At 40.5% G+C, this 13,013-nt stretch overlaps 2 protein-coding genes across 15 annotated transcripts in view; one reads left to right on the forward strand and one right to left on the reverse strand.

Moving 5' to 3' along the window:
• ZZZ3 (zinc finger ZZ-type containing 3) overlaps window positions 1-2,756 on the forward strand; it is a 40,093-nt gene extending 37,337 nt beyond the window's left edge. For all 14 annotated transcript variants that reach the window (XM_035121625.3, XM_035121627.3, XM_035121629.3 and 11 more), the window contains 2 exons: window positions 822-922; window positions 1,410-2,756. In XM_035121625.3, the coding sequence (XP_034977516.1) occupies window positions 822-922; window positions 1,410-1,554 (246 nt within the window). In that variant the 3' untranslated portion in view covers window positions 1,555-2,756. The remainder of the gene's footprint in view (window positions 1-821; window positions 923-1,409) is intronic.
• Window positions 2,757-4,690: 1,934 nt separating this feature from the next.
• Window positions 4,691-13,013, reverse strand: part of AK5 (adenylate kinase 5) — an 84,242-nt gene continuing 75,919 nt past the window's right edge. The window contains exons 11-14 of the mRNA XM_035121631.3: window positions 11,435-11,598; window positions 10,488-10,604; window positions 7,431-7,622; window positions 4,691-6,311 (exon numbers count right to left, since the gene is read on the reverse strand). Of these exons, the coding sequence (XP_034977522.1) occupies window positions 6,210-6,311; window positions 7,431-7,622; window positions 10,488-10,604; window positions 11,435-11,598 (575 nt within the window). The 3' untranslated portion in view covers window positions 4,691-6,209. The remainder of the gene's footprint in view (window positions 6,312-7,430; window positions 7,623-10,487; window positions 10,605-11,434; window positions 11,599-13,013) is intronic.

Raw genomic sequence — 13,013 nt, forward strand, 5'->3', positions numbered from 1 at the left:
ACTGTTGTAAGCTGCCCTGGGAACTGCTGGTGAAGGATAGGTAATAAATTTAATTACTGTACTATTACTATTATTATTATTTAATCTTAAGTAAGATTGCACTGGCAGTGATATTTCTGAAAAAGCTTCCACCCTTGAACATTGTCAGAGATGAAACGATGACGTTCGTAGGTGATCCTGAGCTGTTTGTAGAGCTAGTTACCAATAACTATAATAGTTGCATTGCAACCTACCTCATAGTTCTGAAAGGGGAGATGTTAGAGAAATCTGTTTATGATGCAACTAGCTCTTAGCAGCAGTTTAGCGTCGACTGCCAGTACCCAGGGTGGGTGCACGCCAGATTGGGGTGTGTGTGTGTGTGTGTGTGTGCCAGCCTCGCCCACACCACCAGAGCGACCCCCACTGGAGCAACGCAGGGCTGCACTGAGTCACCTGCCTGCCCGTGCAGGGGGGAGCCCTGCCAACTGATGTGGCCTTTGTGGGCAGAGAGGGGCACTGGGTTGGGCTGTGCTGGGGGTGCCTGCATGGTCACGCCTGGTTCATGCCCCTTCAGAAATTGTGCTCACGAACCCCCTGGCGCACACCCACAGACACACACCCCACACTACACCCCTGGCTCTTAGGCACAGCAACTTATTTCCTCTCTCAGCCAGTTATATTCCCCTATGTGTTCTTTCAGTATTGAGGGTGAGAAAATATTCCTTAAATTACAACTTTTGATGCCCTCTCCGTAGAGAATGATAACCTGTAGAGTCTTACATTTTTGGAAATTGCTTTTGGAAATGGTTTTCCTGAGTGTTCTCTCCTGAATCTGTTTTCAGTGCGATAACTGTGGAATCGATCCCATTCAAGGCATTCGGTGGCACTGCCGAGACTGCCCTCCAGAAATGTCTTTGGATTTCTGTGATTCTTGTTCTGACTGGTAAGCAACATGCATCCATGACCATTACTGACAGTAAGCTTAAGACGGAAATCCGGTGCATATTTGTCTCAGTGGGTCTTATCCAGGCACCCCCAAACTCCGGCCCTCCAGATGTTTTGGACTACAGTTCCCATCTTCCCCGACCACTGGTCCTGTTAGCTAGGGATCATGGGAGTTGTAGGCCAAAACATCTGGAGGGCTGCAGTTTGGGGGTGCCTGGCCTTATCTCTGAGTAGAGGACTAAAATCACATGTAATTTCAAACCACCACCACCCCAATTTTAAATCGTGATATGAAATGCGTGCCAGAAAGTTATATAAATTCGCTGAGGATAAAATATCGTATGCATAGGGTATAATTATGATATTTTGTAGGGCATTTTTTACAAATGTTCAGTGTGAGAATTTTTGACAAATGGAATTCACCCATGGATTTCTTTGTGTGGAATTTCATACTTAACAAATAATGCTTCTTCCTTTTCTTTCAGTCTGCATGAAACAGACATTCACAAGGAAAGTCACCGATTGGAGCCTATGTACAGAGCAGAAATGTTCTTAGATAGAGACTACTGTATGTCCCAAGGCCCCACTTATAATTACCTTGACCCCAACTACTTTCCTGCAAATAGATGACATGGAAAGCAAATCTGCAACCTGAAGCTTAGTATCCTCTCTGAAAACCAACTGTGGCACTCTTGACGATTCTGTGTCCACCTTGGGAAGACGTTTGCTTTCCAAGGAATGTCATCCTCAGCATGAGAGCGTTCCGAGTGCCCTCATCAAAATCCTGCTCTCTGACCTGTCATGATACTAGATAACTGAACAGAGGTTGAACATTCCTAGCGTGCGGAAAGCTTTTGGGGGAGATTTTCTTTTCACTGCGTTAGTTTTTTGGGGCAGGTGTGTGTGTGTGTAAGTTGGTTTAATCTGAAGAGAGGAGTTGCAAAAGTGTGGCCAGAAATGAAAGCACACATTAAAGATAGTCCAAAGAACTACTAGGAGATGCAGAGATGATGAATTGCATACATTAAAAAACAGTTAAGTAGTTTGCAGTTTTGTTGTGAAAATAGTTTGCAGCACAGAAAACTGACTTCTTTAGGCAGTGTTTTAACCTAAGACAGTGTTTGCGTCTAGAACGTATTCTTAAAACAATCACTGTCTCTGTGATGGTCGGTAATAGGCCTTTATAAAATTGGAGCTGCTTAATCAAGTTGATGTTTCTTTACTTTCATTTCATTTTCTTTTTTTCTTTTTACCACAACAAAAAAATTTTTTACCAACAGTGAAGCACTACAGGAGGCAACAGTGGCATTGCTTCCTTAACCAGCTCATGGTGTGTGAATATTATAAAATTGTCACGCAAATATATTTTTAAATGTAATGTTATATAAAATGACCATGTGATGTGTACAAAAATATGGTGAAAAGTGCCAGTGGTAGTAACTGTGTAAAAGTCTCTAATACCCAACATTAACTCTTATAAAGTAAAATACACAGCCTTCTGCCTCTGTATTTGGAGTTGTTATTGCAACTCATCAAAGAAAACTGCCTAATATAAATCATATATGGGAATAATTTTCCTCTTTTGTAGTATGCACAAGATCCATGAAAGATTGTATTTTTATTACTATTTAAACAAGTGATTAAATTTAGCCTGAGCAGTGAGCAAAGGTTCACATGCATTCTTTTATACTGCTGGATTTTGTTGTGCATCATTTAAAACATTTTGTATGTTTCTTCTTATCTGTGTATACAGTATGTTCTTAAATAATGTTCAATTGTCAGGAGAACTGTGAGAAATAAACTATGTGGATACAGTCTGTTTATATATAGAATGCTTACTGTGACTTTTTTCTAAGGTTTGACTATCGAACCAACATTCAGAATTGAAAATATAATTTAGCTCTTAAACTCAAGGGACATCTGATCCCCTTAAGGGGCTCAGTGTGTCCTGGTAGCCTTTGCCCAGCTATTTACGCAGCCTCTTCAAAGATTATGCACAAATACCCTGATCCTGGCACACCCCAGTTCTGAGCCGTGTTTGTTCCCACTTGAGATAGACCTTTTGTGCATGTGCTACTCTGTTCACTTTGATGGAGGATGTAGGTTTGCACATGTGTTAATGCTCATGCACAACTGTATACTTTTAAAATGAATGGCGTAGCGCATTGGGGTGCATGTCAGAATTACCATGTCTTTAAGAAACCACTGGATTGGATTGACTACATGGGAGAAGGTATCAAGCAAATAAGTAATACTTCCATGTAGCTTCTCTATGACTATGATGCAGTCGTTCCCCCCAGTATTATAATTGCAGCGTAAAAAGGAAAAGCATTTTGGTACGCTTTAGTAGCCTAAATATAGCAATGATCGAAAAAGCTTTGTAATATTTGTTACATATTTTTAGCTAATATATCATTTTGACATGTATAACTTGTGATTCAGAAATAATGATTATTTTAACTGTAATAGATTTCCCCTTGCTTAAAAAAAACTTGAATTTTCAGAATGACTTCGAGTACATGTTTAACTTAAATATGGCAGTAAATAACTAACAAAGAATTGGCTGGTGCATTTGATAGCAGTTTTGATTTGTTTATTCACAGTGTTAATTTTCACAGTGTTTGTTAGGTGTAATCACTCTTTGTTAGAGGAGCTTGAGCATTTTTTAAATATATTGAGTAGATGATGCAGTACCGTTTCTAATGACTGAGCAGTATAACACATCGTCTGTAAGCATATCTCATTCTTTGAGAAATTTAATAAACCAAAATATATATAACGGAAAAGAATACACCTGATGTATTTCACTTTTCTCTTTAACAAAAGCAAAGGCAAATTGCTTTGGGAAAGACAAATAACCAATTATGCAAATATAAATTATGTCCTTTTTACATATGCAAATGGTGTAACCCATCAGCCTTGATAATTCTTTTACACTGCAACATTCAAAGTTTCTGGTGTGGGGGAAATCCGTTGCCATATTAGCCGTGTCATTCAGAAAAGGGATTGGTTCTGTAAGCCACCACACTTTGAGCAGGTGTTCTGTAAGCAAGGCAGCCAATTTGATGTTGGACCCACCCTAATACACTTCCTGTGGGATTTCATGGTGTGCCAAACACAGCTGGGGAAAACTAATGGGCGAAACACAACTAAATCTCTTATTTGATCTTTTGTTTTAATTAAATAAATGGTTTATTTGTTACATGACGACACCCATTTCTAAGAAGCCCGGGTACATGCTCAAATTGCATATTACAGAAAGTGTAAGTTAGCAGCATACCCATCAAAGCCATATAGAATAGGTAGTTAAGCTTTGTCTAAGTGTGTTTGGATGATCTTGATAGATTTTAAAATCAGCTTTTTGGGGGGTGGGGGGACTAAGTTTCTGACTATTCCCCCCCCCCCCCGATAATCCAGACGTAACAAACTTCGTGTACATTGAAGGTTTATGAAAGATAAAATGAAACCAAGATGAGGGTGGCCTATTTTGGAATTTTAAAACCTTGTGGTCATTTCCCCAAACCTTGTTAAGTAGCAGAGATCAATGTGCAAATCAATGTTTTATATGAGTTTCTTCAAATTTGCAATGAAGTTTAGTGCTGTGCTTCCTTATATGTCCTGACAAACTGCTCCCACATGCCTTGACTTGTTCCCACAGCAGTTGCCATAATATTGCATTAGTAAAAATTCCAGAAAATATTTGTAAAAAGGCTGAAACAATCAGGAACATCCACAGTTTCAGGGAAAAGAAAAGCTCAATTGATAGTTCAGAGAGTAGCAAACCGTTTATTGTGCAAATTTAAAGCAAGTTGAAAAATGCAGAAGGATCTGCAGATAATGAAGTAAAAATATTTAAAACCTTCTCTGGATGGTTGCTTTTGTTTAATGAAACCAAAAGTGCAAAGTAAAAAATTATTACTCCTAGTGTTTGTCCATACATTTTATTTGTTTTACATCTTCAGTACAAGAAAAGTAGCTTGAAAAATACAAATCTGCTTCAAAATGCAACTGTTGACAGAGAGATGAATCATGCAAGAAGAAATAGTAGATGGTCCAGGAGAAGGTAGGAGCCAATTCTAAAGAAATCAAATACGTTTTTTATCTTGTTCAGAAAATCTCAGCATTTTTACTTATTTGTGAAATCAATTTTACTTGTATCCAGGGATACCTTGACTTGAGTGGAAAATTACTTCTACGTTTGCAAGGCACCCCTACCAACATCCTCTAATTTCCCTGAGCTCCTATGTCTCATCCTGCATCAGGAGTCAATTTTAGGGTGTCTCGGGGGTTTTAGTGAGGAGGGGGAGCCAGGGAAGCATCACTGCATCTGTGGCATCCTGCCCAATCTTCTTTGGCTCAACCCATTGTGTTTTGTGCAAAGAGAGTGCTTGCAGATTTATAAACACAGGCTGAGTAAAACACATCTCTTTCACACGTTCCTCAGGCAATGAAAGACCTAAAATTGAGATTTACAGTTGAAATACTTGTCAAACAACAGTAAACAACATGTATTGATGTGATGCCCCCATATTCTTTAAAGGGTGCATGTTAGCTATCTCAACATATGTATTTTGACACTCAAATACTATAAGTGCTTATACATTAAGTGCACCAGCAATATTTTGGCACTGGTTTGTTGTTGTTTTAACCAAACCGCAATATCCTTACATTATCACATTTAAGTACATAGGCTGTTTGTACCCAGTTTGGTGTTGACACAGCAGCTGATTCCATAATCATATTTGTTAACTGCTTAACATTTTACTTACGTTGTATAATAAGATACCACTTTTTCAGAAGATTTCTTAACTTCTGCTGCTTTGTGTTAATGACTGCAACTTAACTGCAGGCATGTTCCACCAGTAAGATAAAATGTCAGAAAACAGATTTTTTCAAGCATTATAAGAAAAAAAAAAAGCAAGCTTGAATAGTCTCAGAATTGAGTTGTTCGTTTACAGAAACAAAACATTTCTGTCAGTTCTGCTGACTGTCAGTTAACTAGAAACTCGGATGCTGTATAGTATACCAGGTAATAATGAAATGCAAGACATGATTTCTAGGAATTAGAGTTGTTGTTTACCATGCTGCTTTTTAACCTGCAAAGTGCAAACCATATGAGAGACAACATACAGTACTTGAATGTTACTGTACTGTATGGGTTATACAGATTTGATTTTTTTTTTCAAAGTTTACAATACGCACTAATCTTTCAAGGCAGCAGCTGTGGCTTTAGACAGCATTTTTGATGACCACCGACTGTGCATATGAGATAGAAAGCATTGCAATTACACGGAAAGAGATGGTGCCGTTCCTTCCTTTTTCAGAAAAGCATCGACAGAAGCACATGCTTCCAGGAAAACCGCTTCTGGTGTCCCTTCTGCATTTATCTGTTTAAAAAAAAAAGATATTGTTTTTTTTGCATCAGATAGTTGAAGCTCAAAAAGGAAACCATTCTGGTATTCTATAATTATTCCCTCTAATGCAAATTCAGGAGGTGAGTGCCTACAGGATTAGTCAAAATGCTGCCGAGAACAAGCACCATGCTTGAGATAACCTTCAATTCTGTTGAAGTACAAAAATCATAAGGGCAAAACCAAAACAGCCTGAAGAGGAATGAGCATGCTCAGTAGCCACGAGATGCCCTGTGAGCTAGAAAACAAAAGTTTGCTTACCTGGTTTTTATTTTTAGTTAAGTTTTATGAAATTCATTTCAGGATAGAATGTTCGTGCGTGACCTTTTTGAACAGTCCTGCAATAGGGCATTATTCAGTGCTTTAGTGAAGTCAGCTGAGTATATTAAGTACTGAGCCATTTAACAGGCAATAGAGCCATTTTCAAGATTTTCTTAAAGCTCTGCACAACTTGGAACCAAGTTACCTAAGGGACTGCCTTCCCCTATGCTAGAGGTTGGGAGCTACCAAAAATAAACAAGATGTTTCCTTAAAAAACACACAACAACCACCACCCTAACTTCTAAAGTGCCCAACACAAAAATCCTAAGACCTAGTTGCTTGTAAGTTGGTGGGCCAGCATGCTTACAAATGTTACCCACTTCTGTCATAAAAGGAAAAAAATTACAGCTATTTCCTCATTTTCTAGTACTGAAGGGGAATCAGACCTTATGCCTCTGGATCCCAGTGGCTGGGAATCACAGATGAGGAAGATGCTTCTGCACTCAGGGTGCTGCTTGTGAGCTTCCCACAGGCATCTGGCTTGCCAATGTGAGAACAAGATGGGCCTTTGGCCTGATCCCACTGGGTTCTTCATATGCTCTTAGGAACCAGGCAGCCTCCCAAATGCTTTGGGCCATGACAAAATGTTTTCCAAAGTGCCAAACCAATATTCGAACTGAACAGTGTGGTTGGTGCATACGCCCTGGTGCAAACCTAGGAGAGGATTTTGGCCTCTTGGAAAGCTTAGAGCACATGTGAATGAACTCTTAGCCTTTTGGATGTATTCAGAAGAAGGTGGTACCATAGTCCACTTCCAAACCCTAGCCGGTTTACCTTATACAATGGAATTTTGTTTTCATAATAGGTGATCACAGGCTCCGTTGCTTGGTAGTAATTTTGGATGCTCTTCATGATGGCTTCTTCACTGCCATCCGAGCACTGGCTGCTCTGGCTTCTTTTCAGAAGGCGGCTGCTCATTGTCTTAGAGGAGCAGTCCATGCAGAGCATCAGAGATGGTTCGCCAATCTGGGAGAAAAAATGAGAAAATTGACTGAATATAAGAGCTGATCACAGCATATCATTCTTCCTCATGGGAATGAGGTCAGAATGCAACATCCACGTGGATTTTGTAGGAGAGATTCAGACAGGTGACTCAAGAACAATCTAAAGAATTGAGCAGATGCTCATCAAATCTGCAGATGACCCCAAACTGGGAGGGGAAGACAATGCCACAGAAGACACTCAGGATTAAAGATGACTTTAATAGATTGGAGAACTGGGCCAAAACTAACAAAATAAATTTCAATAGGGACAAATGTAAGGTTCTGCACTTAGGCAGCAGGAACCAGTTGCACAAATATAAGATGGGGCAGCTGTATTGCTAGTACATGTGAAAAGGATCTATGGGTCTTAGTAGACCATAAGCTAACACGAATCAACAGTGTTGTGCAGCAGCAGCAGCAAAAAAACAACAACAAAAAACCCCCCAAAACCCCTAATGCTATTCTAGGCTGCATCAACGGAGGTATAGTGTCCTGATCAAAGGAAACAGTAGTACCATTCTATTCTGCCTTAGACCCCATCTGGAGTACAAGGTCCAGTTCTGGACACCACAATTTAAGACGGATATTGTCTAGCTCTAGCTGGAATGTGTGCAGAGGAGGGCAACCAAGGTGATAAAGGGTCTGGAAACCAAGCCTTTTGAGGGTGTTGGGTATGTTTAGCCTGGAAAAGAGGAGACTGAGAGGAGATATGATAGCCATCTTCAAATATCTCAAGGGCTGTCACATGCAATGATGCAGCAAGCTGTGTGCTGCTCCAGAAGCTAGGATCCAAACCAATGGATCCAAGTTACAATAAAGGAGATTCTGACAGCAGTTCAAAAGTGGAACAGACTCCCACAACAGGTGATGGACTATCCTTCATTCAACATTTTTAAGCAGAGGTTGGATGGCCTAGTCTTCGATGCTTCAGTTGAGATTCCTGCATTGCAGGGTGTTAGACTAGATGGCCCTTGGAGTCCCTTTCAACTACAATTTGTTGATTCTAGGTTTGTGGAATATTATGTAAAGTAAAAGGATTCTTACAACTAGCTGAGCCCCTTGCCATGTTGTAGACTCCTGTTTGTTTCAAAAGAAGCTTGCCCATTTAGCATTTGAAGCTGCTGTTTGAGAAAATAATAACTAAAATAGCTAGTGTAGAAGCAGAGACTCTTGAAGCTGCAAAAATGCAACATCTAAATCAGCCCTGAGATTATGTTTTAATGGAAAAACACCTTCCCGTGCAGTGTTATATAGCAGACGATAACATAATTCATTTCATACACAAGGAGGCACCAGTGTACCAAAAATTAGTCTCTGATCTAGTGAGGAGTTATTCTGACACAATAACACTGTTGGTGTGAACTGAGGAATCAACTATGCCATATTTTAAAATGTTACATCACAATGACGAGAGAACAATTTAATAATATCCTGGAGCCGCTTAATTAAGGGGAAGAGGCCATTTTTGCCAAGATGAGGAAGTGAAGCCCATGACTCTTGGTGTTCTAATGACAGGATTAATCTTCAGTACTTTGTACAAAAAGTGCTTTGTGACAATGTAAAAATAATAACAACACTCTTCATTGGTATTTCCTAATTAAAGGATTAAATGGAATCCCGTCAGCATCAGGTGCACAGAGATAAGACTCAACGGAGCTGCTGAGGGGAGGGAATATGTATGTCGTCATCTCCCTCAACCCATCTCAGCTAATTATTTAGGGTATTTTGAAGTAGCTGGCAAGTAATGTGCTACCTACTGGACAGCTTTAAAAGGGATTAGACAAGGGATTTGTGGAGGATAACGCTATCAGTGCCAGTTATCAGGGAACAAAAGTGGGAAGGATGCTCAGGTCCTGCTTGCAGGCTTTCCATGGACATCTGTTTGGCCACTGTGCGACCTGAGGACTGGATCAGAAGGCCCTGATGCAGCAGAGCTATTGGGTTCCAGCTCTCCCATCAGCAAAAGGGAAAACTCAAAATGTGAATGGAAAACATGGATCTGTAATGAAATAGCTCAATGCTTTTTCTCACTGTCTTTGTCTATATATTTATATCTGGGTTTCTACTTTCTTTAAACAATTCTATGGCAAACATAAACTGCACTGCATATGTATCGCTTTCTAAATACTTTGTATCGGTGCTTTCCTAAACTGATATTTTGCGTGCTTTGATTGCCCCTCTGCATAAAAAGTGATATGCAATGTATGAACATTAAACACAAGAGTTCAGCAGGCAGAGCTTTTCCTGCAGAGTTTCTGCATACTAAGACATCATTTTTATGAATTTTGGCATGTTGCAGAGCAGTACGAGGCACAGATCCCTTGCTGGAAAAAAATCCTGGCAGCCCTAATTAGAAGATAGGAAAATGCCTTTTCCTGAACCAGATCATCAGTCTCTCATGCTCAGTGTGGTCCCCAGCCATGCTGGGTGGGCTGATGGGAGTTGTAGTCTAAAACATCTGAATGGCACCAGGTTAGGGAAGGCCAATCTACCCAGACTGACAGTGGCTCTCCAGGGTTTTCAGATGGAAGTGTTCCCCATGGCCTACCAAGAGAAGACAAGGGTGGAACCTGGAACCTTTTGCATTCCAAGCGAGTGCTCGGCTGTTAAGCTGCAGCCTTTCCCTTCACACTGTGATAATGCTCACCTAGAATATAAGTTTCACCACTCCTCTTCCTCTCCTCTACTTGCTTCTTCCCTAACCTTATACTGTACTCAACATTAATGTCTCATAACAAATGTAATTGATATGTAGGAAAGACTTTACATCCTGAAGAAAGAGAGAATGCACATCCTGAAGAAAGAATGCACATAAAATCTTTAAATAATAATAATAATAAATGTTCACCTGGCTCTCAAACTCTTCTCCTTGCTTCATCTCCTGGGGATAACCATCAATCAGGAACCCATTTGTGCCTCCCATATTGGCGAGTATAACTTCTTTCAGGAGATCCGTAACAATATCCTTAATGGAAGAAGATTAAATGATTTTTGTTTAGAAACCACTTTGACACTGCAGTGCTTTGGAGTGAGACACAGACAAAACTCCCAATCCTAGTCAGGCCCATGTGCTATGCCCCCACCCTTACCAGCTGAGGATGCGCCAACATCCTCATTGCACATTTTCACAGGAAGTAAAGTGCTTAGTTACCAAACTACTGGATTTAAAAAAAATAATCTCATCATAGTCAGAGCTGGATTAACAGCTGACTCAACATGGGACCTTTGTAAATATAGTATGCTGAGAGAGCATCTAAAATAGCTTAAATCTGTGAGGAGGGGAAAAAAGCCTATGATGCCTTGAAGTAAGGATGCTTTTTGTGCCATACTGTGGTTGAATTTTAGGGTGCCAAAGGAATCTTTGGCTAGTAACAAATGATCTTCTGAAAGGTGTTGTGGAAAGAGGACTTATTCCAGTAGCAGAGAATGTGGTGGGGCTGAATCTCTTGCCTGATCTCCCTCTGGCCAAGTCACTACTGCACAGTCAGATGAAGATGGGGAGAAGCAAGGCAGCAGCAAGGTCAATGTGGTGTAAGCACACTGGCGAAGCCAATCCAGTGTTTCAGTGTACATTTGCACTGTCACTATATCGCCCCTGCTCCTCTCTGTCTCTGTGACTTGGACAGAGGGAGGTCAGGTAAATGGCCCAGCCCCACTGCACAATCCATTCCTGACATCCTTTCAAACAGCTGGCAGTCATAACTGCACTAAATGTTCTTTGCTTCTTTGGGTTTTGTGTCATTGTGATGCACAGATTCTTTGTCAGACCCATCACCTCCCCGGATCACAGCTTACCCCTGGTACAAGTTTGCCGCTTTCCAGGTTATCTCTGATGATCCTGCTCCTTTCTGATAATGATGACATTTCACGTTGGATGAGACCATCCGTCGACAGATGCAAAAATCCATACTTCTGTGCTAATTTCTCACACTGGGTTCCTTTACCAGAGCCTGGGCCACCTTTGTGAGCAAACACAAGTTCTTAAATTTGAGACAGTTCAACCCAATTCATCATGAGACAGATCAGCAAAAAACAAGATGCTGCGAAATGGTGTTTGGAGTGGTGCAATAAAGCTCTCCTGAACTGCTGAACCACTGAAGCCCATCAAACTTTTTTTTTTTTAAAAAAAACCCTATACCAGTGCCCCAAACAATATCTAAATAGAGGTCCCTAGAGCAGGCTTGTAAACAGCTACTTGCCTGTCTGTAAGAAATAAGAATAGCTGCCAGGCAAGCAGTTTTGTAAACTGATGATAATAAGACAAGTCTATAGTTTTTCTTTCTTTCCTTCCCCTATTTCACCCTTAACACACCCAGGCTGTTGACAGACTCCAAATAATAGTAACCTTTTAAAACCTATCTGCAAAGCTGCCTTAATTTTGACACTAATCTGCCGCTATCACTGTTTTCGTCAGCTGCGCCAAGTATTGCTGCTGCAGGTGAATCCCAGTAAACAGCCTGATACACTGTTCAGAGCACGAACCACAAGGAAGAAACACGACATGCATTACTGACTGTCAACCCAGTGAAAATGTGTGAGAGTGCACATCTAGACCCAAATAGGGCTTTTAAAAAGGGTGTTTGGCTTGGCATGGCAGGAGGCTGCTGCAAAGGACAGCTCAGTTTTGTTAGTTTTAACTTACTCTTTTTTACAACTAGAATGATGTGGGCTATGCATCTTTTGCTAGCTCTCTTCATAGGAACTGCTGAATTGAGTGTGGGTATAGCATTGGTGTTTTTAGTACTGGATGTTGTTAACCGACTTTTGATGCGTTTTAACTATACTGCTAATCGTCAAACTTTAAACTGCGTCGTAATTTGTATTTACTCTATTGTTTTTAAATTGTCCGTTTATTGTGCATCTCTTGTGAGCACAATGTGTTTGCGGAAAATGTGGAACATAAATAAAATGACTATGATTCTCATGACAGCTCCTCCGGCCTCCCACCCATTTTGAAAATAGGATTTTAACAATGAACAGAATGGATGACAGAAGAAGAGACTGGTGGCCCGGAGGCAGGCAGTCACCATGGGCTCATTCAAGCTGCGGAAACACTGCCCTGCTGTATTTATGTAACTCTCTATGGTACCTCAATTCTCGTCTCTGGAGAAACACGTCTACTCAATAATTACCATGAGCAAAATTATTGCATATGTCAGTTTTACAATGTTCCAGCAGAGGAGAGATTACTGCCTTTTATACATTTACTTGTGATAAATCACATACACACTTCCATAAATACTAGTCACTTGCTGAGAAATGATGGTCACTGTGTCTATATGTGGTGGTTATATAGGGCGGCTGCTGGTGCCCGTTACTCTCTTGGACAGATGCATTGTAATAAGAAAACCAATAATTGCAAGTGCCCAGATGA

The sequence above is a fragment of the Zootoca vivipara genome, chromosome 7 (genome assembly GCF_965207765.1).
Source record: "Zootoca vivipara chromosome 7, rZooViv2.hap1.1, whole genome shotgun sequence".
In the NCBI taxonomy this organism is placed as follows: Eukaryota; Metazoa; Chordata; class Lepidosauria; order Squamata; family Lacertidae; genus Zootoca; species Zootoca vivipara.